Below are 24372 nucleotides of genomic sequence, written 5' to 3'. Positions count from 1 at the left end.
TTGACCTGCTGTTCCACGTTTAGGCTAAAAAGTGCTATTTTGGCTTAAATGCATTTTTTTCCACCGTCTTACTGCCTCTAAGGAACAAGCTGGTCTGTCTGGCCACTTCACCGAGAAAGCCCGATTGTTGGAACACATTAACGATGGCCAACTTTCAAGAATCCGAGAGGATATTTCCCAAGTTTCACATCCCAGCGCAATTGAAACTTTTAAACACTCTTGGAAAGCGAGGCGGGGTGTCTTCACGGAGCAAGAGACGAAGTTCAAGTTGTCTTGCTGGCTTCCAGTAAAACTATTAGACTGCTCACGTTCTGCTGACCTTTTTTTATTGTCGAAAAATAAAAAGCTTTTCAGGAGGAAGTGGAGAACGGTTTACAGATCTGCTTGGCTGGAAGCTGCTTGGAGTCGGGCCTTGGTGAGCAGAGAATGTTCAACCCTAAGCCTCTGGCTGACGCCGAACACGTGAGTCAGCACAGCCTCACTCCACAGGTCACTCGGCAACAAGAGGCTTTGCTAGATGAAACAAAAACATATACGCAAGAAACAAAAAACCTACCGTCATTCATCCATTCAGCCCTTTATTATTGTCACTTCTGTTAGGTAGGAAAAGTCATCCTGCAACCTCTCGTTGCCAGGGAGACAGTCCTCTACATGTTTGTCATCTTTAAGGAAACGTCAAAAGGAGAAATTTGAAATAATGTATTTGGAAGTAAAGCACCAGTGGAATACCAAATTGTGTTCTAAGTAATATTTTTAATTGCTTTAATAAGTAATTATTTTAATCCCAAATTCTGACCTGCAAAATAACTGCATGCATTTCAATCATTAGACCTCCCTAACACACGCTATTTGTGAATTATTTCATTTTATGTTGCTTATGTGAATGAAAATTTAGGTTTCATACTAATTTTAATCCTAAATTAAAATGTTAAGTTTATGTAATAGTAAGTCGTCCTCTTATGAAAATCGAATTAAAATTTAATATAATCTCATCCTCTTTGATTTGAATGTAACCCATGTTATATTATAATCAACAAGTAAAATGTTAATGTTGCCCCATGTGATTCTTCAAAATAAAACTAAACAATGTCAAATTTAACTTCATCCCCTTTGTTCCTAAATAAACCCAAGTTATAAACAACCAAGCAGCATGTGATTTCATCCTCATTGGTCAAAATTAAACACATGCAAAAACAAGTCATTTCTGAAGTTGGTTTTCTCTCTTTGAAAAAGGACTTAAGGATGAAAAGAAATGAGAGAGATATACTTTGTGAAACAGGCATTTTTGTTTTAAGTAAACAAAAACTATTTTACTCCCTCACTTTTCATTTTATTCACATTTGAATTTTGATGTTACAGCCTGACGTTGCATATTATATTAAGACATTTAGTTCATTTGTTTAATCTAAATAGTTACATTTTTTTTGCATTGGTGTCCTTAACAGTGTTATATGTCATTCTGAACATTAATTTCTAGAGATAAATTCTTTTATTATTCTACAAACTAAAGAAAACCTTCAAAAAGCACCTAAACTGTTTTATTAACCTTCAATATTTAAATACTAGCAATAAAAATGTCATGTTTTAGTCTGCTTGATTATTTTATAAATGTCTATTCATTCTGGTAAGCGCGGTGAGGTTGTTTCTCTCCTCCTAAACTCTCTGTGAAACTCAAATGGAGGGGTGATGACGTTGAGCGTTTATTGGAAACTAAAGGCGGAAACAAATCCAGTAGGTGGGAGAAACCAGGAGGTGTCAGTCTCAGACTTCCTCCTTGTTAGGATTAATGCAGAGTAAACTGTAGTTTTAGTAGTCGAAGTATCAAAATAAAATAAAAATTACCATCTTGAAAATTAACTAAGATCTCAAATCGTCTCATGCAATATTCCTTTAAGAACTTACATTTCTGAATCAATCAGTTACTCATTTTACCAAACAACATTTATCAAACACAAAACATACAAACAATCATTCACGCCGACATGAAACAGACACAAACAAACGTTGGACGCCATCAGAATTTGGACTCGGTCACAATTTCATCACAGTCAAACATTTACAGTCAGTCCTCATGTTGTGTATATTTTTCTTAAATTGAAATGACCGAATTTACTGAAGCTTCAGAATTTCCTCAGTTGTCCTTTAATTTAACGACATATTTTAATGTTTGAATTCAACTCTAATGTACAGGATCCTGTTTTAAGTTTTAAGCTGTGTGTACACATACAAAAGAGATCTCAATATAATTAGGATTATAGCAACCAGTTGATCATATTTCTGCTGAAGCACTTCATTAATAAAAAATAAAAAATAAAAACATATTATTATTTTATTATAACTAGTAGTTCCAGGACAACAAAAGGTCTTTTAACCTCTCTAAGTTTAACTTTCTCACAGCTGCATTTTATAGGAATCTCTTCTGTTCAATTGAAGTGCAACCAAATATTATATGGTATACCAAATTGTAATCTGCACTGCAGCATTTGTGTGAATTCTGCAGAAGCAGCATAACCTCTTGATATTTATTGCAAATCAACTTTTTGACACTCATTCTGCGGGATTTTTGACAACAGCCACCAAATCAGCATCATATTTTTTAAAGTATTCTTACTTTGCAGTATTTTATTTTATTTTATTTTTTTTCACTATTTCTTAGAACGTTTACACAGTGGCCTGTTTGCAGTTCACCTCAAAATGATTTTCGCCCTCCCTTTAAATGAGGCGCCGCTAGATGTTTCTTGTGTCTTTAGTGGCGTCTTAACCACTGCAGCGAGAGTTTGTTTGGATTGGAGCTGTGGGCGTTGAAGCGAAGTTGCATAAGGAAGGCTCGGCTTGGTGGAACCAGCTGAGTAGCGGAAAGAGGAAAATCTGAAATCAAAGATTTCAGTCATTCAAAAACGGCCACAGGTCTGCGTTTACTGCAACTGTTCAGAGATGAAGAACCAGACATGAATCAGAGCCGGTGTAGGTTGAAGGCATGCCAGCTCCTGTCTGAAGGTGTGTGTTTGTCTGTGTGTTTTTAGCGTTTCTCACCTCGTTTGCCCCGTGAACACGGGGGAGATTAGAAGAAGTGCTGCTTTGTGGTTATGGCTGAGGTTTGGGACTAAGGTATGGATTGAGTTTAGGTTAGGATTAGTGAGGCATGTACTGCTAGTGGTTAGGCTACAGAAATGAATGAACAGTGAATGGAAGTCATTGTAAAATCCTTATGCAGATAGAAAAACACACTGCGTGCGTGTGTCCATGTTGAGTCAGGAGTCACACCCTGTACTTTGCCTTAGTCAGTGTGTCTGCAGAGGGTGGAAAGCCCGTGCCCCGGAGCTACGGCTTTTCTTTGCCTGGGTGACGACCGTCAGCGCTAACGCACAACCTGACAGCCTGACTGGATGAGGAAACGTCGCCTGCAGCGAAACTGACATGTCTGTGAAACGGTGCTTCGTTTTCACTAAACTTTGTCCTTTCATGACAGAATAAAACGGACTAAACAGTGCTGTGTCACATTTTGTACTGTGACACAGTGTCACAGTACAATTGCAGCATTGGTTTTGTAATACTGTTATATATATATATATAAAAAAAGAAGATCAAATTCATCAAAGCAACTCAAAACATTGCAGATCGATATTCTGACACAATCTGGTTATGATCACTGGATGTTGTTCAGGCATGCTGGTCGCTAAAGGAATTTTTATTTTTCCACCGAGCAAAAAAAGAATCCCAGACATTCGTTCTCTACCTTTTCTGCTAAATTCTGATCATGTGAAGCATTAGGTGTGAATAGACGCGTCAGGGCAAAACGTTTCATCTAAAACCAACATCTGTGTCGGCCCGTCTGCTCGCAGCAACATTTTTTAGAGACAGAATCTACAGTAACTGAGCAACAAGCAGATTTATTTCACTTTAAATTCAGTACAGATGTGACTGAACATCTGTTGCTTACGTGACGGCATTTGGGTAGATGCTTGTTTGCATGTGAAAAGAAGTCAGTAGAACCTTATCTAAAAGAATCTTTACAAGTGTTTGGATTTTTATTGAGCAAGAAAAACAACAAAAAAACCTTAAAGTTGTGGATCGGTGTGAAAGTTAAGAAGAAGTTTAGATATCAAGATGAATCCCTGAAGCAATGTCTTATTAGAAGCTGATAAAAAACAAAGACATCTAAGGGAATGTTCAGTGTTTGTTCTTTCCTCAGGTATGTTGGGCGAGGTTCTTTTTGCTCACAGTTACTAACAGTGAAGTGTGAAGCCCAGTTCAGACATGTTTTGGTTCTTCTAAGTGAGTTTTTTTTTATTTTTCTGCCTGTGTCTCTATGTATGTGTGTAGGTGCGCGCGTAGGTGTGTGTGTGTGTGTTGGTTCACGATGAAGGGAGTGGTTGTGAAGGTTGGGACTCTGACACACGCTGTATCACCCGTCCAGGTGAGCCGGTGTATAAAGCAGCAGTCGGTCAGCAGCGGGTTCTTTAACACGGACAGAATCTAATCTTTAGCGGATCCGATTTCCAGGGGCCCTTCACTCGATTCCCTAGCAGCCAGAGTTTACCGAGCCTTTTCACGTTTGCTGATGCTCGGCTTTCCTCTGCCACAGGAATCCAGAATGAGGATCCTTTTGCTCCTGACTGGTGAGGGCTCTTTGGTTGCTGCTTTCCTTTTGTTTTTTCCTTTTTATTTACCCTTGATGCACCTCAGTACTTTAGCTTCCTCAACAAAGTTTAAACGAAGCATCAAGTGTGACGCGTCCGAGCTGACGCCATGTAAAGCTCAACTTAGAGACGACGTGAAAGTGGTTGTGTTGTAACTTTGTTGGAGTTAGGAATTGTCCTAGTCAATCGTTATTGAACAGTTTTAGCTTCTTAAGATAATTTGTGCCTGTTGCTCAGGTGGCAAAAAAAAAAAAGAGTTAATACTAGAAATTTATGATGCTCTGATTGAATAAGATAAATAGATTTTGAAGAATTGTTTCTATAAAAGCGAGTCGCTGCTGCAGACTGGCTCATCTGTTTGGCATGGTGGGACAGGTATAGACCTGTGGGCTCCTGGTAGACGCCTCCTATCCACCCTGAATGGAGGGCTGGGGTGGGGGCGGCGGACCCCCTGGGGCTCATCCTACTGCCTCTGTCTGTAGCTGGTGTACTGAGGTGGTGGTAATGATAGGGCTGCTGACGGTTTTCCTGTGTCACACGTGACCTTTGGGGGGGGTTTACTCTCAGATTTTGTCAGTCGGTTGTCCCTGTCTGCACCTCTGTGTGGTGGGCTCCTGGCAGGTGCCGCCGCAAAAACACAAAATGACTGTCGAAATCTTTCTTAGTCGTTTGGATCTGACTTCTCATCCAAACATCTCAGTACACTTGAAATAAGACAAAACTGGCTCACAAGTAACTTTGTAGCGAGATATAAAAACTTGTTTTCAGTCAATAATTCCTTATTATTGATATTTTTAAAAAGTACTAGTTCCTATTGACAGATTATTTCTCTTATAACAAGACATTTTTCCCATGAGACAATTATGCATACAGCAGCTGTGAGGGAACAGTAACGTGAACCCATAACAGTCGTACGGCTGCAGTGTGGACACATGAAGTCACTTCCTGTTTTGTTTTGGAGAAATGAGCATGCATGGTTTGAGGAAAGACCAGTAAATTAAAAAATATACATATACTGTATATGGGACACCTTCATGACATTTTTGGAAAGTAACCATGCTGACACGAATGATTAGTGTGGATCAAAATAAAAGAACAGCACCTAATGATATTAATATTAATTCAGATAACTAATATTTATTAACAAGAGAGTGATACTTTATCCAGGCACTATAGAGCTGGATTAATTAAAACTTTAATTTATTTATATGTATGCTTATACCTGTATTTACTTATATAGGTACTTTTTATTCCTTTATTTTAATGTGTCTATTATTATTATTATTATTATTATTATTATTATTATTATTATTATTATTATTATTATTATTATTATTACCAATGCTGTTATTTTTTAGTTTTTCTTTCCTGGCTGAGTCTTGATTAGTTTTATTTTATATCCTGGGTGTTGCTTGTGGATGGGGTGTGAGGGGCGTTCAATGTTCCATATGTGGAAAAACTCAATAAATATGATGTTTAAAAAAAGTGAATCCATACGTCCTAGTTAATGTTCTAAGGAATTCCTGATTGTTCTGCCTGTTTCTTGACAGCGGCGGCGGCGGTGGCTGCAGCCCAGAACGACTGCTCTCTGGGAGCATGTTACCCTCCGAGCACAGACCTGCTGCTGGGCCGGTCTCACCAGCTCCGGGCCTCCTCCACCTGCGGCCTCACTGACTCAGAGATCTACTGCACCCCATTCCAGGTAACCAGGCGCTCCAGGAGCCGTCGTCTTCAACGTTCCTTTCCCCCCCCAAGTTTTTCTCTGCCACGACTTCTTAGCACAGAAATCTTGGCACAGACATCTGGAGTTTACAGTAAAGAGTAGGAAGCAGAAGAAAAAAAATAAAATAAAATCTGAGCAGTTCTTCATGAGAAAGTGCTGCTTGAGTAGCTAGCAGTGCTCCGGGTTTTCCCCCTGCAGAGTTCATTTCAGGCAGAGGTCACGGTGGACAGAGGTGAGGACGTGGTTTTAGCCACATTACCTGCCCACAGTTTGTGAAGCTGTCTGATTTTTGTGCCAGAGAATCGTGATGAAACTGCATAGTCACACGCTGGGCTGTCTGCTGGCTCAGCAGAATCAATCCAGAGCTGCATCCAAGGACTGATGGTTTTGAAATAAGGGTTGGTGTCCAGAGCAGAGGGCACGCAGTGTGCAAGACTCCAGCAAATAGTTTTGCAACTTCGATTCCTCCTCAAACTAGACGGAATAAGGTCTTTTGTTTTCTAGCTTTTGATTACACTGCAAAAACACTAAGTATTACCAAGTATTTTCAGTCTAAATTCTAGTGTAAATATCTTGTTACACATTAAATAAGACTAAACTGACTTACAAGTAAATTTTCAGCAATATATAGGAGCTTGTTTTAAGTCAATAATTCCTTAATATTGATGAAAAAGGTCTAGTTCCACTGGCAGATAAATTTGCTTATATAACAAGATATTTTCCCATCTTATAAGTGAAATAATCGTTTCAACTGCAACTCCTTTCACTTGTGGGATTCCTCAGGGGTCCATCTGTGGTCCTCTGCTGTTGGGCATGTTTTTAATTTTTGCACATCCAGATTTTTGGGGTCAATTATTATAAAGAGTAAATATCCCCTTTTGTTATTTTTGTAGAGATTCTGCCACTATAACTGCCTATTAAATTTTACAGTAAAAAAAAACAACAACAACAACAAAAAAACGCTGGTTAACCGCTTAACTTCCTGAACCACGATGATAAAAACGATCAAAGTGATTTTGGTTTGAAAAATTTGAAATAAATTTGCAAAGAGGAAAATCCGCAGCTATTCAAACATTTAAATTGTTTTAGAGTACTAGTACGTTCTGAAGTGTGCGCCGTCTGACGTTGCTTGGAGTCATAAGTAAGTAACATTTTATTTGTGCAGCACCTTTCAGGGATAAAAACCGCAAAGTGCTTCACAGGACACAAAAGAAAAGCACATCAAACCAAACATCAAATTATAATGAGGGGGGAAAAAATCAGATAAAGAAAGAAAATCAGGGGTACACTTACAATACAACAAATGCAGTGCAGTTGTTATTTGTTGTTAAACATGTAGGCTAAATTGAAATGTGTACATAGACTGAATGTTTTTATGGGTGATAACAGAGAATAATTCATACTTGGGTTTTGCTTTCATAGCAAAAACGTGTGTAAATAAACAGTTACCTATAAATAACTGACACATGCTCACGTGTGTGCAGAGGCGTGTGCAGGTGTATGATTTGTTGCTTTGTTTTGTTTTTTTAGACCAGAGAAACAATCTTGCATTTACTGGCATACGTTTGCTAATCTTATGTCATTAAGTTTTGTTTTGTTTCTCCAGATGCAGCTCAAGAAATAATGAACACAATTTGTCAACACAATCATTGCAATAATTTTTCTGCAAAAGCTTCGGAGCATTATGTAACATATATTTTAAATTGAAAGTAATTATTGTAGAACAATATTGCTGTAATGTATCTATGATCATATAAAGAAAAATCGAGATTTTGCCAGTCTTTTAAAGTAAGTTTTGATAGTAGCGTCAGAGTAGCAACCAAACATGCACAATTGATCCAAAATTTTTGGTTGAATCAGTTTATATTTAGCATCTTTACTTGTTAAATTTGTTATGATGCCCTTCAGTTAAAATCACAATTTCAGTCAAAAAAAAAAAAAGGAAAAAAGTCACCTCACCTCTTTTTATTTATATTCTGTAACTCAAATGATCTCAGAGTCCACTGTGGACTTTGCACCCTGAATGTAGGCCAAAAGGCACATTTATTCTGCACAAACATCTGGCACAAAGTCATCGTAAACACTGTGTATTTACACAAATCTCAGCAGAAAAGGTTCCACGTTGAATCACTTCTCACCTGCATGCAGTTCAAAGTCAAGCCTAAAGTCCCAGTTCTGCTCTAGAGGCAACCGAGGCGGTGAAAGTGACATCTGTGCAACTCGGAGTGTTTGAAATGGCTTTTATCACCTGGGATAAGATCACGGTCTGGTTTTTAAAAAATTGTCTTTAAAAAGGAACACCGTATGTGAGACTGAGCACGATACGTGTCTGTGATAATGATGGAGAAAAAAAATTTAAATAATTCATTGACTCTTTTATTATGTAGATGTTATGTAAATCCGCAAGAATTTTTAGGGAAAAAAAAGTTTTTGGTTTTATTTTAAAACCCACTGCAAAGTAGCAATAAATCTAAAATATAGCATTTAGAGACACACATTTAACCTCTATATGCATATGTGTCAGTATGATAGGCAGTTATTCAGAGCCACTTTATTGGACTCCAGTGCGTACACTGCCACCTGCTGGACAAACAGTGCATCCTCATGTTAAGAAGGATGACAATCCTGGGCCCTGTTCGACCAGTTCTTGTTTCTTCTGCGTTATATTTGAAACATGAAGCTCTAATTCTGAAAGGTCGGCTCTCTCCTGCATTTGCTTCGGTTCAATTCTAACTAATAATGTATTAGAAAATTATAATATTTCTTCACTAATAATGTGAAGACATATTCCAACATCTCTTCACAGCATTTGTGTGACCTGACATCAACGGTGGATTGTAAGGAATCCAAAAAACAAAACAAAACAAAATAAAAAACAACATCTTTCTGAAAGATTAATGAATAAAACAACAACAAACCAGGTCTAGATGATATGGCTCTATGTGCTAACTGAGGGAGGCATAGCGTAGCTAAATGCTACTGCAGTATCTGACACTGCAGTGATCGTTGTCTGTACAAGTTGCTAGAGCAAGTGTGGTTGCCTCGTGTGTTTGAAAGCAGTAAATGGCTTGAATTTACACCAGTCTGTGTGTATAAACCTAGCTGGTCCACAGGAAACTCTTGGACGTTTTCCAGATTAGCCTCTCTGACCCTGGTGGCAGCACTCTGGTCCTAGATGTCCTCCATTGAACAAAGTGTCGTTGATCATGAACAGCATGAACCCAAAAGCCTTTAACTGCAATTTAACTAAAACTTGAAACATCATCTGCAGTGTGTCCCTCTGAGTCAAATAGAGGGACACACTTTTTGACTCTGCATATCACAATATACAGGTGATATCGCCAAGATGGCTCAGAGTTGATCCGTTTGTGTTGCTCTTGATTGATGACGTCTCTCTACGCTATGAGAAACCAGAGGCCCCACCGTGTCAGTCAGTGGACCCAGCAGAAGCATTTATTTGTTTTTTTTGTTTGTTTTTTTCACAGTGGAGAATGAAATGCTGCCCTTGTGACTCTAGGAACCCAAACGGTCCGCTGGCCCACACAGTGCAAGACATCCTCACGACTTCTGGGCCAAACCGGTGGTGGCAGTCCAGTAAAGGTAAAAAAAATAAGAGAAACAGCCTGAGATCGTACTCCCTACTGATCACTGGAGCTGTGGAAATACTCAGTGCTCCCGTTCATAAAACCATTTTTCATGAAGAACACGAAGGCCTTGTCTTCTTCCCATAGGCGTAGATCCAGTCATCCTTCAGTTTGACCTCAACAATCTGTTCCAGCTCGACAACCTGATGCTCAGCTTCAAGGTACGAAGATCCACCCTGAAGTTTCCTAAACAAAAGACACAAGCTGTTTCTTTTGTTTTGTTTTGTTTCAATATGTGGACAGAGGAAGCTTTGACTTGTTTCCCTGCAGGGTCCTCGTCCCAAAGCCCTGCTCATAGAGAGAACTCTGGACAATGGACGGACATGGCAGCCCGCACTCTACTTGGCCAAAAACTGCGAGGAAGCTTTCCCTGGGATCCAAACCAACAGCCCCATCAGTCTGGAGCAGACATACTGCCACGCACTGCGACCCCATGCTGACCCATTCCAGGAGGAAACGGTAAGGACAAGCTGTCTCATGCCATCTTACATAATCTACTCCCAAACGGTTGTCATAACTCAGATCATCCGAGTGTCGTCGAAGAGTTGTTGTGGATGGTGATGCTGCCGGCAGGAACAATCTCCAGTAGAGGTCAGTCTTGAAAAGAATCAAGAGACCTCTGACTGAAGACTGTTGCTGTCAGACAGCCTCATGACCGCCCTGACACGCTAATGGCTCAAATGTTGGGCAGCAGAGACAAAATTCCACAGTAATTTGCTACTCTGGAGCTGTGGAGCCCGGGATATGACTCTTGCCTTCTTTTTGGTCCTGTTCTCCATCAAGAATATTGGGGCTCGTAGTTGTGGTGGAAAATTACTACAAGTTAACATCTGCTGATCATGTTATATGAAATGCTTGTGAACTCTCACCAAAAGAACTATTTGGGTTACATGTACAAGGTTGGAAGTTGTTTTCTACAGCTGCATCAGAACCAGACTGTTTTGAATCCCCATGAGTTTTATATCCATATAAAACTCATGTGTTGTTTCTACCTGGCAGAGCTTTTCACCCAGACCTGCTTCATTACTGATTGTCCTACATTCTCTCTGTGTTTTGCACTATATTTTAATACACCTGATTGAGTGATTTTACTCAATCAGTGCTTGAGTGACGGTGCTTGGTAAAATAGTTTTTTCCACAACACAGTTCAGGTATTACTTTTAGCTTTTGAGAAGCTCATCAGCTGCTACCGACTGTCCGAAAGTTTTTTTTTAAAAAATGAACAAAAAAGCAAGAGCAAAAATCCTTCCAGCTGCACAGCATCCTGAACCAGAGGGCATAACTGCCCAAACATGCAACGTCTCGACCAAAGCAATGTTGAAGTCTGCAAAACTTCAGAATCAGTGTAACAGAGGTACTCCAGCATGGAGGGATCGGCACAATGCTAGAATTTCTTCATAAATTCATTTCAGGCTAAGAATGCTGCCACTCTTCAGCAGAACGACGTCTCTGTGTTCAGGACGCCTCATGAGCATCAAACTAATCCTCCTTGTCATCCCCAGATCGAGTTCAGCCCGTTGCGTCCGTACCTTTTTGCTCCAGTTTCCAACAGCCAGAAGATTGAAGGTGTGTGTGTGTGTGTATGTGTGAGCGAGTCGTGCTGCCATTAAGCCTCCCCCCCCCCCCGGCTGATGTGTGTGCGGCCTGCTGACTGACTCTTCTGCCCCCAGATAAGGCCGGTCTGACCGGCCTGCGGGTGACGCTGACGGAGCTGGGCGACGTGCCCCACTTCCCGGGCAGATCCTTCAGCAAGTTTTTTGCCCTGAAGGAGATGAGAGTGATGGGAACCTGCATGTGCCACGGACATGCCGACCGCTGCCAGGCGCAGGAGTACAACTACCCCGGTACCGACACCATTCAGGTAGGAGCGAAAAGCAAGTCGTTGCTCTGCTTCAGTGTCGTGTGTGTGGTATTGATATTGTAATATGAATTTATCATCACACTGTCAAACATTTGAGCCACCTTTAGTTGTGTCTGTCTTCTACCCTTTAAGTCAAACAAATTTAGTGAGTTTTAGATTTTTATCCTAAATGTGTGAGTTTGTGAAAGATCAACTTACAACAGGAAGCTGTGTTAACTTTTTATTCATTTTGTCGAACCTCCAAGAGCTAAATGAGAGATTTTAGGTTTGCACTTAAAAAAACTGAAAGAAAAAAAAAAAAGAAAAGACAGGAGTGGGCATTTCCCAGATTTTCCTAAGCATTTCCCAGAATGCTTAGCAGCATGTTTTTTTTTGTATCCTGTGTTACAGAGATGGAAGTGTGTTACACTGATCTGACTCTTGTGTGTTGAAATGTTTATTTCAATGTAACTCCTGGTCCTGTTCACACTAAATGTTCTAGAGCAAAATTCATTGTGATGTTTAATCAAATTTATTATCAGGTCAGAAATTTTGTTCTTGCAATTTGAAAATGTAAATATTCTAACGTAAAATAAGCACATTATCAAGTTAAAAAGTTATTTTTTAACTTGATAATGTGAGTGGAAATAACAGAGAAATGTATGAGGAGCCGTTTAGGACAAAAACTATGTTTTGTCTTTGTCTCACACGCTACCAAAGACTCCTACACACTCACAAAATATTAAAATTGCACATATACACCACTAATATATCACACGTGGATACAAATGTCTCTCTCACACATACAAAAAATGTCTTTCACACAGACAAATACAAGTCTTATCCCCATTCATTCATTCATTCATTCATTCATTCATTCATTCATTCAGCCTAGTGTTACTTCACACACAATCACATTTTCCACCTCTCATTCTGAATAGTATGCTTTGTGTGTGTATGTGTGTGTGTGTGTGTGTGTGATGTTTTAGTAGTGCATATGTGCAATTTTAGTCTTGTGTGCGAGAGGAAAAAATGCATGCATGTGCAATATTTTATTAGTTTATATGTGCAAACTTAGTCTTTTATGTATGTGTGTGAGAAAGAAAAATTGTATGTGTGTGTGATGATGTAATAGCGTATATGCATAATTTTAGTATTTTGTGTGTGTGTGTGTGTGTGTGTGTGTGTGTGTGTGTGTGTGTGTTTGAGTCTTTAGTAATGTGTGAAAGACAAAACAGTTTTTGTCCTAAACGGCCCCTCATAGAAATGTGAGCTCTTTAACAAGGTGAGGACAGTTTTTTTTCCCCCCACATATTGTAAAATAATTATTTGGTTTAAATTGCAGCATTAAGTTAAAACTCACCATTCGTTTCCCAACCCTGGTCCTCCAGGCTCACTGCCCTGCATGTTTTAGGTATTCCCTTGCTTCAGTCCAGCTGATTTCAATTGATGACTGATTAACAGGCGTTTGTTGAACTGCAATCGGAGCAACATTAAAGCAGGGAAACCTCTAAAACATGTAGGACAGTGGGCCTTGAGGACCAGGGTTGGGAAACACTGGCTTAGGCAACGTGTCTCTTGTTGTTAAGTCAACTTAATAATGAAGTTCAATTTCTGAGTTAAAACCAAAAGAATTTTCTTGTTGACTTAAATCGCGTTTTTAAGGCAGCAGGTGGACTTTCATTTTCAAGCTAAACCACCTTGAAATGTTTTACAGTGCATATGTCTTTCCGATTCTCAACTTGACGCTCCTGAGCGCCACAGAAAATCATTTCTGCCTGTAGGCATCAGCCTTTGCAACGCCCAACTCTGAGTAACTTAAATGTTAAATCTTTCTTTCTTTACATCACACTTAGTCGTCCATACATATTTGTTTTTATAAATTGTTATTGTATATGGTTACATTTACATCATTAATGATTAACGCCTTGGATGGAGTAGCTTGTCAGCTAATAAGCAATTTCTCCTTGGGGATCAATAAACGGTCTTCTATTCTACAGACCTTGCCTTTTAGAGTGTAGCTCTAGGTTTTGTACACAACAGCTTATCGCAGAGAAGGACATGTACGTTTCGTTCTTGTCCGAACCAATGAGTGAAGAGTGAACGGTTGAACTCCAGGTGTTTTATCTGCGTTATCTCGGCAGGTGAATCACGTGTGTGACTGCAGACATAACACCGCCGGCGAGAACTGCGAGCGCTGCGCCGACTTCTACAACGATCTGCCTTGGAGACCCGCAGAGGAAGGGAACACACACACCTGCCAACGTAAAGCTCCTCACGTATCTTTACACACCGTCTGAAAATTGTTTCTGGAGTTTCTGCCCACCTCGGTCAGAGTTGTGACAAATAAACTTAAGTGCTAGAGGAAAACTTAAATATATAGCGAGAACCAACATTTTCTTTACATAAGACTCCACAGCTGTCAAACAACGCTGTGGAGTTCTGTTAGGAACATTTTTCAGAGTCACTTTAACTACAGCTGAAATGTCAAAACTGTTATGTGTTTCTAGTTACAGTCTAGAAAAGTGTTTATTAAAGTGGTGGCCGCCAGAGGGCGCCAAAGACGGTCTAGAAAGCTGGAGTGATGATGAGGAGGGCAAAAAAAAGCTACAAAAAGAAAAGGTTATTTTTAAATCATAGTTGGCATCAAATTTAATTAGCTATTTCTATTATCATTATTATAGAATCTGAGTAAAGTTACAAATAGTGTGTGAAATGTTATTGGCTGTGCTCGTCTCTGATTGGCTGCCAGCGACATTTATAAAGTGAGTCTACAGCAGATGGAGAAGTTTCTGTCAAGAAAAAGACGGTCGGAAGTGTCCAGCTGGTGGCGGACACTGCTGCTGGACGCCTTAAAATCAGAAGTTATAACGCAGCACTTATGCTAAATGCAATAAATATGGAAGTGTGAATAATAGTGAAAAAAATGTTGTTTTTTTGCATATGTTGTTTGTTTATAAAGGAGGTCCCCACCAGAGGCTAATGCTGTTAGGGGTCTTTGGTGTGGAAAGTTAGAGAACTCCTGACGTAGAACAGATCAGACTAGACCAGCTGTACTTGACTTCATGACCTTTTCTACGCCAAAGAGACACCTTTAGTAAAAGATGCTGTTAGCAAACCTTAATAAAAGTTTTCCTAACAGGGTTACTATTTCAAAGAAATAAGTGTCACACCCTTACTAACCATAGTTCTGTCCATCTTCGTCCTGTCCTCAGGCTGTGACTGCAACAACCACGCCCAGCGCTGTCACTTCGACCCAGCAGTGTATGAGGCCAGTGGGCGGAGGAGCGGCGGAGTGTGTGAGGGCTGCATGCACCACACCACAGGGCCCAAGTGTGACCGGTGTGCCCGGGGCTACCAGCCAAACCCCCGGAGCCGGATGGATCGTCCCGATGCGTGCATACGTAAGTGAAGAGGCCGATTAAAAAAAAAAAATACAATCAAAAAATCCCAGCGCAGCGTGTTAAAAGACAAAGCCGTGTTTGAGACAATCTGGGTTCTGTTGGCTCCAGGCTGTGCCTGCAATGCGGAGGGGACGGTGAACGGGGGCCAGTGTGAAGACAGCGCCGGCTCCTGTCCGTGCAAAGCTAATGTGGAGGGCCCTCACTGCGACCGCTGCAGAAAAGGTTTCCACAGCCTGAGCTCGTCCGACCCGATGGGCTGCAAAAGTGAGTCATCCGACGTGCAGAGAAGCAGAACGGAGGAAGGCAGCTGCATGTCATGCTTTTTAGAAAAACTATAATCTTATAGTTTAATCTTTCCATCTTGTGAAGTTTCAAAGCTTTAGAAGAAATAAAGCCACTCATAAAGAAACTCATAGTTAAACACACCTGAACAAAAACTCAACCATTCATCTGCATTTCAGAATCCAAATCATTTTTTTGTTGTTTTTACTCCTCCAATACTAAACTCAATAGTCATAATAAAAAAGGTATAATTTATGCTAATGAGAAGTTATACTAATGATAGTAGGTGTGTTACACACATAGAGTAGCTTAGGAGTAATAAATCATCTGGTGTTGACATTTTCCACACAAAAAAAAACCTGCTTAGGGCCCCAAAAAGGCTTGGACAGGCCCTGATCGTGGCTTGGACATGTTCTTAAATGTCCGTCCCAGAGCAGCAGGTCTCCCTCTGTCCCTCCCCTCAGCCCTCGTTTCTTTGTCGAGCGGTTTTGTCCGGTGGTGACGTGCTGGCGGTCAGCCGGCTCTCTGCCCAACGCCTGTTTCTCCCTCTCTGCAGAATGTTCCTGTTCTCCGGTCGGCTCCCTGTCGACCCTGTGTGACCCTGTGACCGGACAGTGCCCCTGTCGCCCCCACTTCCACGGCCCAACCTGCGACGTGTGTTCGAAAGGCTACTGGAAGCCGCCCCAGTCAGATGTCTGCGAACCGTGTGGCTGTGACCCGACCGGGTCAACCAGTGACACCTGTGACCAGGTAAGAAGAGTCCGCCACTTCAACACAGCCCTGGGGTGTAAACTCCGTCTGACCTGTGTCGAAACGCTTTTGGAAAAACACGTTTCTCTCTCCCTAAGGCAACAATATCCACACAAGAGTTTATTCCACAAAATGACTATTAAAAGACAAATGTTGGTTCTAGACTGCAGTATTCAGACGGAGGCATTTATCAAGCTTTCACTTTTTTCCAGACCCGGTTTGAGTTTTTGAAGTGAAATAAACTGTTCTCTGCCCTCTAAATGCGTCAGTGCTTGTCCCCCCCTGACAACGTTCAAAGGTCCGCTCTTATGGTCCCTTGAGGAAGCTGGGATGGGTCCGTGGGCGAATCGAAACATGTTCGTCACATTTAATACACAAAATTATTCTCACTCGATGGGTTTTTCCTGTTTTGAGCTCATGGAGGAATGCACCGTCCCAACTCAGTGTTTACAGTAGTGTTGTCAGCAGCGCTGTAGTGTTTACAGTAATCCTACAGTATTTTCCATCACAGATCTCAGACACGTGAAAATGGCTGCAAGCAGACGCACAGCGGTACAACCGTCCATCTTTGACCTGGAAAAAGAAGCACAATAATTCAGCACAACAAAAACCCGTTTTTAAAAGAATCTGCCTTTGTGTGGTTAGAGAAGACTGAAGTGAGTTGAGCTCCATTTAGGTTGTCAGGTGAGGGGCTGGTCTTGGCTTGCCCCCCAAAATGAGCGCGCAGGATGTGAAAAGTGCCGGAAAAGGTTTTGCTGTTAAAGGAAGAAATATCTACATTTTAGATAATGTGTCATTTACACGGTGCTTTAACATTCATGAACGAATCAAAGAAATTGTCCAGTCAGTAGCAGACGTTCAGCGGTTCTCGGAACATTTCCTGAGCCGGAAGGTTTCACACTATGAGTGTGTTTGGTTGTAGCGGACAGGTCAGTGTCGGTGCAGACGAGACTTTGGAGGAAGGACATGCAGTCAGTGCGCAGACGGCTCATACGGGACCCCTCTGTCTGGCTGCCGACGTGAGTCACCTGCTTTCTTTTCTGATAGTTCATCCTATTTTTGCTTCTAATCAAAACCTTGTGTGCGTGTTTCTGTCCGCAGCTTGTCCGTGTGACACAGCGGGAACCCTTCCGGAAGTGTGCAACAGGAAAACGGGAGAGTGTTTGTGCCGACCAGGTGCCACCGGGCCCCGCTGCGACTCCTGCAGTCGCGGGTACTGTGACTCGTTCCCTGCCTGTGAACTTTGTCCGAACTGCTTCTTCACTCTGGACTCCCAGCGAAGGAACGTCAGCCTCGCTCTGGACAAGCTGTCCTTCAGGCTGCCGTCTCTTCCCGGAGGCGGTGGGGATCTCGGGAGCTTCGGGCCACGCTTTCGGGAGCTTGAGGCCGGCCTCGGCCGGATCAGGGAGTCCGTATCCCGACCGCCCAAGACTGTCACACAGCTGGACGATGCTCTGTTCCTGCTCAACAAACTGAGGTGAGGAGCGGCTGAAATAATACGTGTTGACTATATGTTCCAATTATGAAGGGCGAGGGGAGGAACTTAGAGATGTACCAATCTGATATTAATATCTGTATCTTCCCGATATTAAAAATGAATTCTAGATTTGGTACAATGATGATGTACCCAATCCATAAGGGCTGATCTATTCAGTCTAATTCTATGCTTTGTGCTCTGAGTGACATCATGCTTTATTCCTAATTCCTAATTTTACTTTCTGAACCATTTAAAAGAAGGTTTGTTGCAGTTTATTTCTTCACCTCTGACCCAGATAGTCAGCGTATTGTTTTAGTCGGTTTCAGTTTCTTTGTTGTTTATTTCCCATTGGCTGTTCTACTCCTAACTGCACTGGCTGAACAAATGAAAGCTGAATGTCTGTCCGAGCTTGTGAAGCTGTTGGTGCGTCTAAGTGTGCTTTACTGGTGCAGAGTCATCAAAAAATGTGTCATTTTGTACATTCATATCTGTTTTTCTTTTTTAAAAAAATAAAAATAAACAAGAAGAAACATTTTCAGTCACTTCAGCACTTTTTTTTTCTGCGTCGGATCGATACCAGTAAATACTTTCTGTCGTATCAGTATGATAAGTGAAAAAACGTGGCAGGCAGGTTACTGCCAGACTTGGGAAAACTAAAAACAATATATATAGTTGTATGGAACATTTTACAACAGGAAGTGCACTAAGAGATGTGAAAGCAAACATTAGCAGGCCTCACTTGCCTTGATCAACGGTTATTGTTCAAGGTCCAACAATAAGAAATGGACGGCATTTTAAAGCCAACATTAATAACTTGATAATAGAAACACATTCCCAAACTCTTTGGCCTAACACGGTCCTTCAGAAAAAGGACATCGTCTGAGCAGCACTAAACTGACTGAACTAGTTGGTTCAGATAACTTTAGGTCTCAATAAATGAATAAATATTAGAAAACTGCTCTTACCTATTTAGTCAGGTCTGATATGAACATTTTGTTTAACAATGTTAAATATTCCTGTGTGACCAAAAAGGAAAAGTAGGAGAAACCTTTAAGAGGACAAATACTCTCTCACAGCTCTGTATATGAGTTTCGGTTCAAAATCTTTTCCTTCCACTAATGGATCATTTTCTCTTTTGTTTCAGGGACGACTTGGAAAAGGTCGACGACAATCTTCCTCCTCCAGTCAGAGATCCTGGTTTGGAAGCGGAGCTGGATAAACTGCAGGCTCTGCTGGATAGCATCGCTTTAATATATGAAGCCAAGAAAGATTCCACGGGGGCCGTCACCGACCCCGACGATGCAGGTCGGCTCAACCTTGGTGTTTTAGTTTTAATGACAGCAACCGGAAGAGGATATCGTATAAAAAAAAAAAAAAAAAGTTTTACTTTGCCGGTGTTGGGACAAATTCTCAACCCGTTTTCCAACCTTTGTACACAGAAGGTCTTGATGTCATCAAGAAAGCGTACGATGAGTCGACAGATGCGGCTAAGAAAGTGAATTCGACTGAGAACACGATAAAGGAGGCGAGAGACATCCAAGAGGAGGCCGAGGGCGTTCAGAATCGGGTGCAGCCAAACAACACCAGAGACCTGAGCCAGCTGAAAAACAACATGGCCTCCCAGCCAGACCTCACTCCTGTTGCTAAGCAGGTAACCGTCATGGCCGATCGAACGAGAGTAACCTACTGCATTTTAGGTAGCAAAGAAAAAAATCTTGTTTCAAAAAGGAATTAATTATTGTTTAAACTTGGGTCTTTTAATGTATTTTTGATGTTGTATTTAAAAAAAATTACAAAAACATCTGGAAAATGTGCCAGTATATTTTATCCGATTAATCGTCAGAACAATCGATTAGTAAAATAACCACCAGCTGCAGCGGTTAGAAACAGAAAAAACAATTCTTGTTTGAAAAGGGAATTAATTGTTGTTTGCATTCGGATCGTTTGATGCACTTTTAAATTTGTGTTAAAAAAAAGGGAAAAATCTGGAAAATGGACCAATGTCTTTCGTCCGATTAATCGACCGATCGTCAGAATAATTGATAGAATAATCGATTAGTGAAATAACCGTTGGCTGCAGCCCTACTTCCAATCAGACGTGCGTCATACCAGATTTGTGACGTTCCTCTCTCCAGGTGTGTGGCAGTGCTCGGTCCGAGCCCTGCACCCCTCTGCGGTGTGAGGGGGACGCTCTGTGTCCACCGGAGGGAAGCCCGCTCTGCCAGAACGGGGCGCAGTGCGTCGGCGCCCTGCCTATAAGCAAACGGGCCGACGCCGACGTTACGGACGTGAAGGACCGTCTGGCCAACCTCAGTCTGAAGATCACCGAGGCTGCAGAGATGGTTCGCACTCTGTCCTCATCGCCGCAGATTTCCATTGTTCATTGATTTGCAGATTCTTTTTTCTTTGGTTGGGTTTTATTTTTATTTTTTTTAGATTTTCTCTTCAATTTATTTTGTTGCTCTTTTCTCTGCAGCTTCAGAACGCGCAGGAAAAATCTGACGAGGTGAGGCAAGTAGTGAAAGACCTGTCGGGCAAGACTAAGACGGCCAGAGACCGGCTGGAGGACGACCTGCAGGAGACGCGCAACATAATTCAAGACCTCAAGGACTTTCTGACGGGTACAAATCATTCCGGGTCGCAGTGACTGCTGTGATTAGCGTCGCAAGGTAGAGATTCACTCAAACGTTTTAACTTTTCTGTGCGCCCAGATCCATCTTCCAACCTCACCCAGGTTCAGGAGATAAGCGAGTGGATTCTGAACGCCAACCTGCCGGTCAGCCTGCCTGCCTTGGAGAAGAAGCTGGAGGAGCTGAAAAATCTGGCTGCAAGTCTGCCGAACACCGAGAACGTTCTGAAGGAGGCCAAGCCCCAGCTGGACACAGCCAGGAAGCTGCTGCAGGAGGCGGATGCGGCCAGGTCAGGACGAAAAGTTAACACTGGGACCGGGAGACATTTTAAATATCGGGGGGTGGTGGGGAACAACAACTAAAATTTATCCTAACGTCTCCAGAAACAAAACTTCTCTTTTTAAAAAGAGGCTAGCTCATCCAGTCTTTGGTAGAAAGAGAGAAAAACAATCAAGCAAATTATTGTGCTTGTTTTCATTTACAACGCGATTCATTTCTTAATTTATTTAATTGCCACAGTCTTACCAATAACACACCTACAGTTCGTGTACCCAGATCAGTCGTTGGTCAGATTGTTGACAAATGCAGAGTAAAAAAAAAAAAAAGATGCATGTTAATAAATCCTTACCTCTGAATCCAGAAACTGGTTGGATCTAACCAAATTCCCTAGAGTTGCACAGACAGAAGAGGACATTGTAACTCAATCCAAATCAACACGTCATGAATGTGTGAATGAGAGAAATTCTTTTTGTGCGACACATTAACAGGGTCAAGGCGCTGGGAACCAAGGACGATTTGGACAAACTCCTGAAAGGCTTGGACGCAGGGAACGACTCCTTCTCTGACTTGGAAGAAAAGCTGCAGGGCAGCTTGGACCTCATCGACAGCGTCCGTGACGACCTGACACAGGTAGGAAGTGCTCTGGCGTTTCTCAATAACCCGGTTATTTCAACGAAGTCAATGGAACCTGCCGAGATTTGCTGACCCCTCTGTCGCGGATGAAGGTGGAAGACACGCTGAAGCCAGCAGAGAAGGCGCTGACCGACACAGAGGCACTGACGACACCGATGAAGGACCAGCTGGAGGAGCTGAAGAAGCTGCTGGAGGACGCAAAGCGGAAAGCTCCCGATGCTCTGCAGACTGCAGGGAAGGCTGAGGAGGAGGCAGCTGCAGCTCAACCGGTGAGATCTGGACGACACAACTTCAAACTGAGAATCGGCGTGTGTTGACCGAAGCCGGTTATTCCCGTGTGACTGTCCTGGTGTGACTGTTCTAGTCCTCCTTGTTTCCTTCGCTCTGCTGCGTTTCTTTTGTCTCATAAAGAGAATGAAAAAAGTGAACCATCCACAAACAGGTTTCTAAACCTGGAAATAAAAATGACGTTACCATAGTTCTTTTGCATCTGGCGTTAGGACTCTACGGGGAAAACAGCGTCCCCTGCAGGACGCCTTGTTTCTTAAGTCGCTAAGGCTACTTCTTCCTCATTGTTCTGTCCATGCTACTCCTTTAAAAAGTAGATTTCCTCCCCAAGAGAGTGTATATGAATACATTTGCTGTTCATATTTAATCTCTAACAAGGACTTAAAAAGCCAAAAAAATAAATAAATAAAATAAAAATCTGATGCTTTTGTCCAGATGTCTTTCATGTCAGTCCAATTCATCCCAAACTAGTCAGGCAGTAGAGTCATCTCCAGATCCAACTGCTCAGAGTTCAACTCCGTCCTAATCAGATTATAGAAAAACCAAAGTCAGTTGCTAATCTAATGCTAATTGGCAAAAAGTTATCTAAGAAACAACAACTGGCTATTATTTTTCTCCTGAGCAAGCAGGTGGTAACAGTGGAAAGAAAAGACTCCCCTTTAACAGAATCAGTCGTTTTTTTGAGCAGCTGAGAACAGCTGGCAGCTCACAAGGCAGAACAGTGGCACCAAATCCATAAAGATTGGAGTTACACAGAGCTAACGTGCAATTCCTACTATAAAACATACCAATATAATTCTGTCTATTTTTTATTGCATGCTACGTTTTGCCACAGGAAGGTAACTGGGAGTGTAAGTACAAGTGTGGTCCGAGAGACAAAACATAGACCAAAGTAAACATTAGACATATTGATTCTAGATTCTGATGCTGTCAATATATAGTTACATAGAGCTGCAAATCAAGAGGAAATCAAGTGTGTTCAGGGCGTTTGAGTCTCAGCAGCATAATGTTCTGTCAAAACTGAAGAGCCGCTAACACGAGGCTAAACGAAGCTAAGTGTTCTGCGTATGTATATATGTGCATTTACTCACGCTGGTGGCTGTGTGTGTGTGCTTTCAGATTCTGAAGAGTTTGGAGGAGCAGCTCGATCGTCTTAAAGGCCAGGCGAGCCCTGGAGCTCCTGGAGAGACGTCTCCTCTGGCGGAGAGAGTGGAGAAGCTGAAGGAGAAAGCTAAAACTCTGACTAACACCACACTCAGTATGACAGACGCTCTCGAAGGTAACGCAGGGATGCTGCTTTATCGATATATTGTCTTAAATCATGACCAACTTTTGACCTTTTTTTTCCCCCATTGAATTCAACCGTTGGTTGTCAGTTTCACGCTTGTTTTTAGACGCTGATTGACGGTCCAAATGTTTTTGCTCTTTTTTATCTTTGTTTTTCCTGTGCTGTTTTTCCATCATAATGTCATGAATAGGAAATAGAAAATTCAATTACTTAATGACAGACAGTATGTTAGTTGTTTTCAGGGGGGAGCTGGATGTAGGATGGCTTCTGAGACACTTGGAGTGTTTTCTGATGGATGCTGGTTTTCTCTGTGTTTTCTGATGGACGCTGGTTTTCTCTGTTTTCTGATGGATGCTGGTTTTCTCTGTGTTTTCTGATGGACGCTGGTTTTCTCTGTTTTCTGATGGATGCTGGTTTTCTCTGTTTTCTGATGGATGCTGGTTTTCTCTGTGTTTTCTGATGGACGCTGGTTTTCTCTGTTTTCTGATGGATGCTGGTTTTCTCTGTGTTTTCTGATGGATGCTGGTTTTCTCTGTGTTTTCTGATGGACGCTGGTTTTCTCTGTTTTCTGATGGATGCTGGTTTTCTCTGTGTTTTCTGATGGACGCTGGTTTTCTCTGTTTTCTGATGGACGCTGGTTTTCTCTGTGTTTTCTGATGGACGCTGGTTTTCTCATCCACTCTCCAGGAAAAGCAGACACCCTGAGAGGACTGCAGGACGAGATCATCCAGAAGTCTGCCAAGCTTGAAGGACTTGACGCCAAGCTGAAGGACATCTTGCAAGCGATCCGAAAAAGAGCCGACGATCTCCGCACCTGTTCGGCCTAAATCGCCTATGCAGTGGGGCACTGTGGCGCCCCTTATTGCTCGGTCAAAACCCTAACCTAACATATATATTTTTAAAATATTTGCACTCTTTGCATAGCACTTTTTCAACAAAATCATTTTTATTCTGAGACATAGTAAACTGTGTTTCACTCTACACTCTGCTCCACTGTTAGCATGTGGTACAACTGTTCTACTTTTCAAAAAGGAACAAAAGGGTCACTGATACTGTACAATATTTATTTTTTATTGGTTTGCATCTGCTGTTTGTGCACTTTTAAAATAAATTCTTGTTTACTGCTAAGTGTGTGTGAGAGTTGTTTAGAGTTTGATTTCCTTGTTTGTTTATTTAATTATTCAAAGGTTGTTAAAGTGAACTAAAACTAACAAAATAACAAAAACTAAAACATTTTCATTAACTGAGATAAATAAAAACGGCAATTAAGGGGGAAAAACTATAACTGACTGGAACTATGTTGTGAGTTTATAAAGCTTAGACTTAGACTTAGACTTAGACTGACTTTATTGTCATTTTGCATGCACAGGGTGAAAGCTGAAACATACTGAAAGTATAGATATAATATCTTTGGTTTTGTGTTTATGAATCTATTTTTTTAGCCTTTCAAAGTCGTCTCTTTTTTTATGGTATTGTTGAGTATCCATTACGCAA

The 24372-nt window shown here is 41.5% G+C and overlaps 1 protein-coding gene across 2 annotated transcripts; it reads left to right on the top strand.

The window, feature by feature from the left end:
• The first annotated feature begins 4381 nt into the window (after positions 1 to 4381).
• lamb3 (laminin subunit beta 3) lies at positions 4382 to 24006 on the top strand. 2 transcript variants are annotated; one of them, XM_023325724.1, is made up of 22 exons: positions 4382 to 4619; positions 6191 to 6342; positions 9849 to 9963; positions 10095 to 10168; positions 10278 to 10466; positions 11510 to 11573; positions 11678 to 11868; positions 13992 to 14112; positions 15063 to 15251; positions 15360 to 15515; positions 16090 to 16283; positions 17206 to 17302; positions 17385 to 17760; positions 18905 to 19065; positions 19203 to 19411; positions 19896 to 20102; positions 20237 to 20381; positions 20472 to 20679; positions 21158 to 21299; positions 21395 to 21571; positions 22710 to 22869; positions 23566 to 24006. In XM_023325724.1, the coding sequence occupies exons 1-22, from the start codon at positions 4562 to 4564 to the stop codon at positions 23703 to 23705; spliced, it is 3525 nt and encodes a 1174-aa protein (XP_023181492.1). In that variant the 5' UTR covers positions 4382 to 4561; the 3' UTR covers positions 23706 to 24006. The 2 variants fall into 2 exon arrangements, with proteins under 2 accessions (XP_023181492.1, XP_014330136.1); XM_014474650.2 differs by having other exon boundaries at positions 19200 to 19411.
• The last annotated feature ends 366 nt before the right edge of the window (positions 24007 to 24372 follow it).

This window comes from Xiphophorus maculatus, chromosome 20 (assembly GCF_002775205.1).
Source record: "Xiphophorus maculatus strain JP 163 A chromosome 20, X_maculatus-5.0-male, whole genome shotgun sequence".
In the NCBI taxonomy this organism is placed as follows: Eukaryota; Metazoa; Chordata; class Actinopteri; order Cyprinodontiformes; family Poeciliidae; genus Xiphophorus; species Xiphophorus maculatus.
The sequence above is the reverse complement of the archived record's forward strand: the minus strand, read 5'-3'. Positions and strand labels throughout refer to the sequence as shown.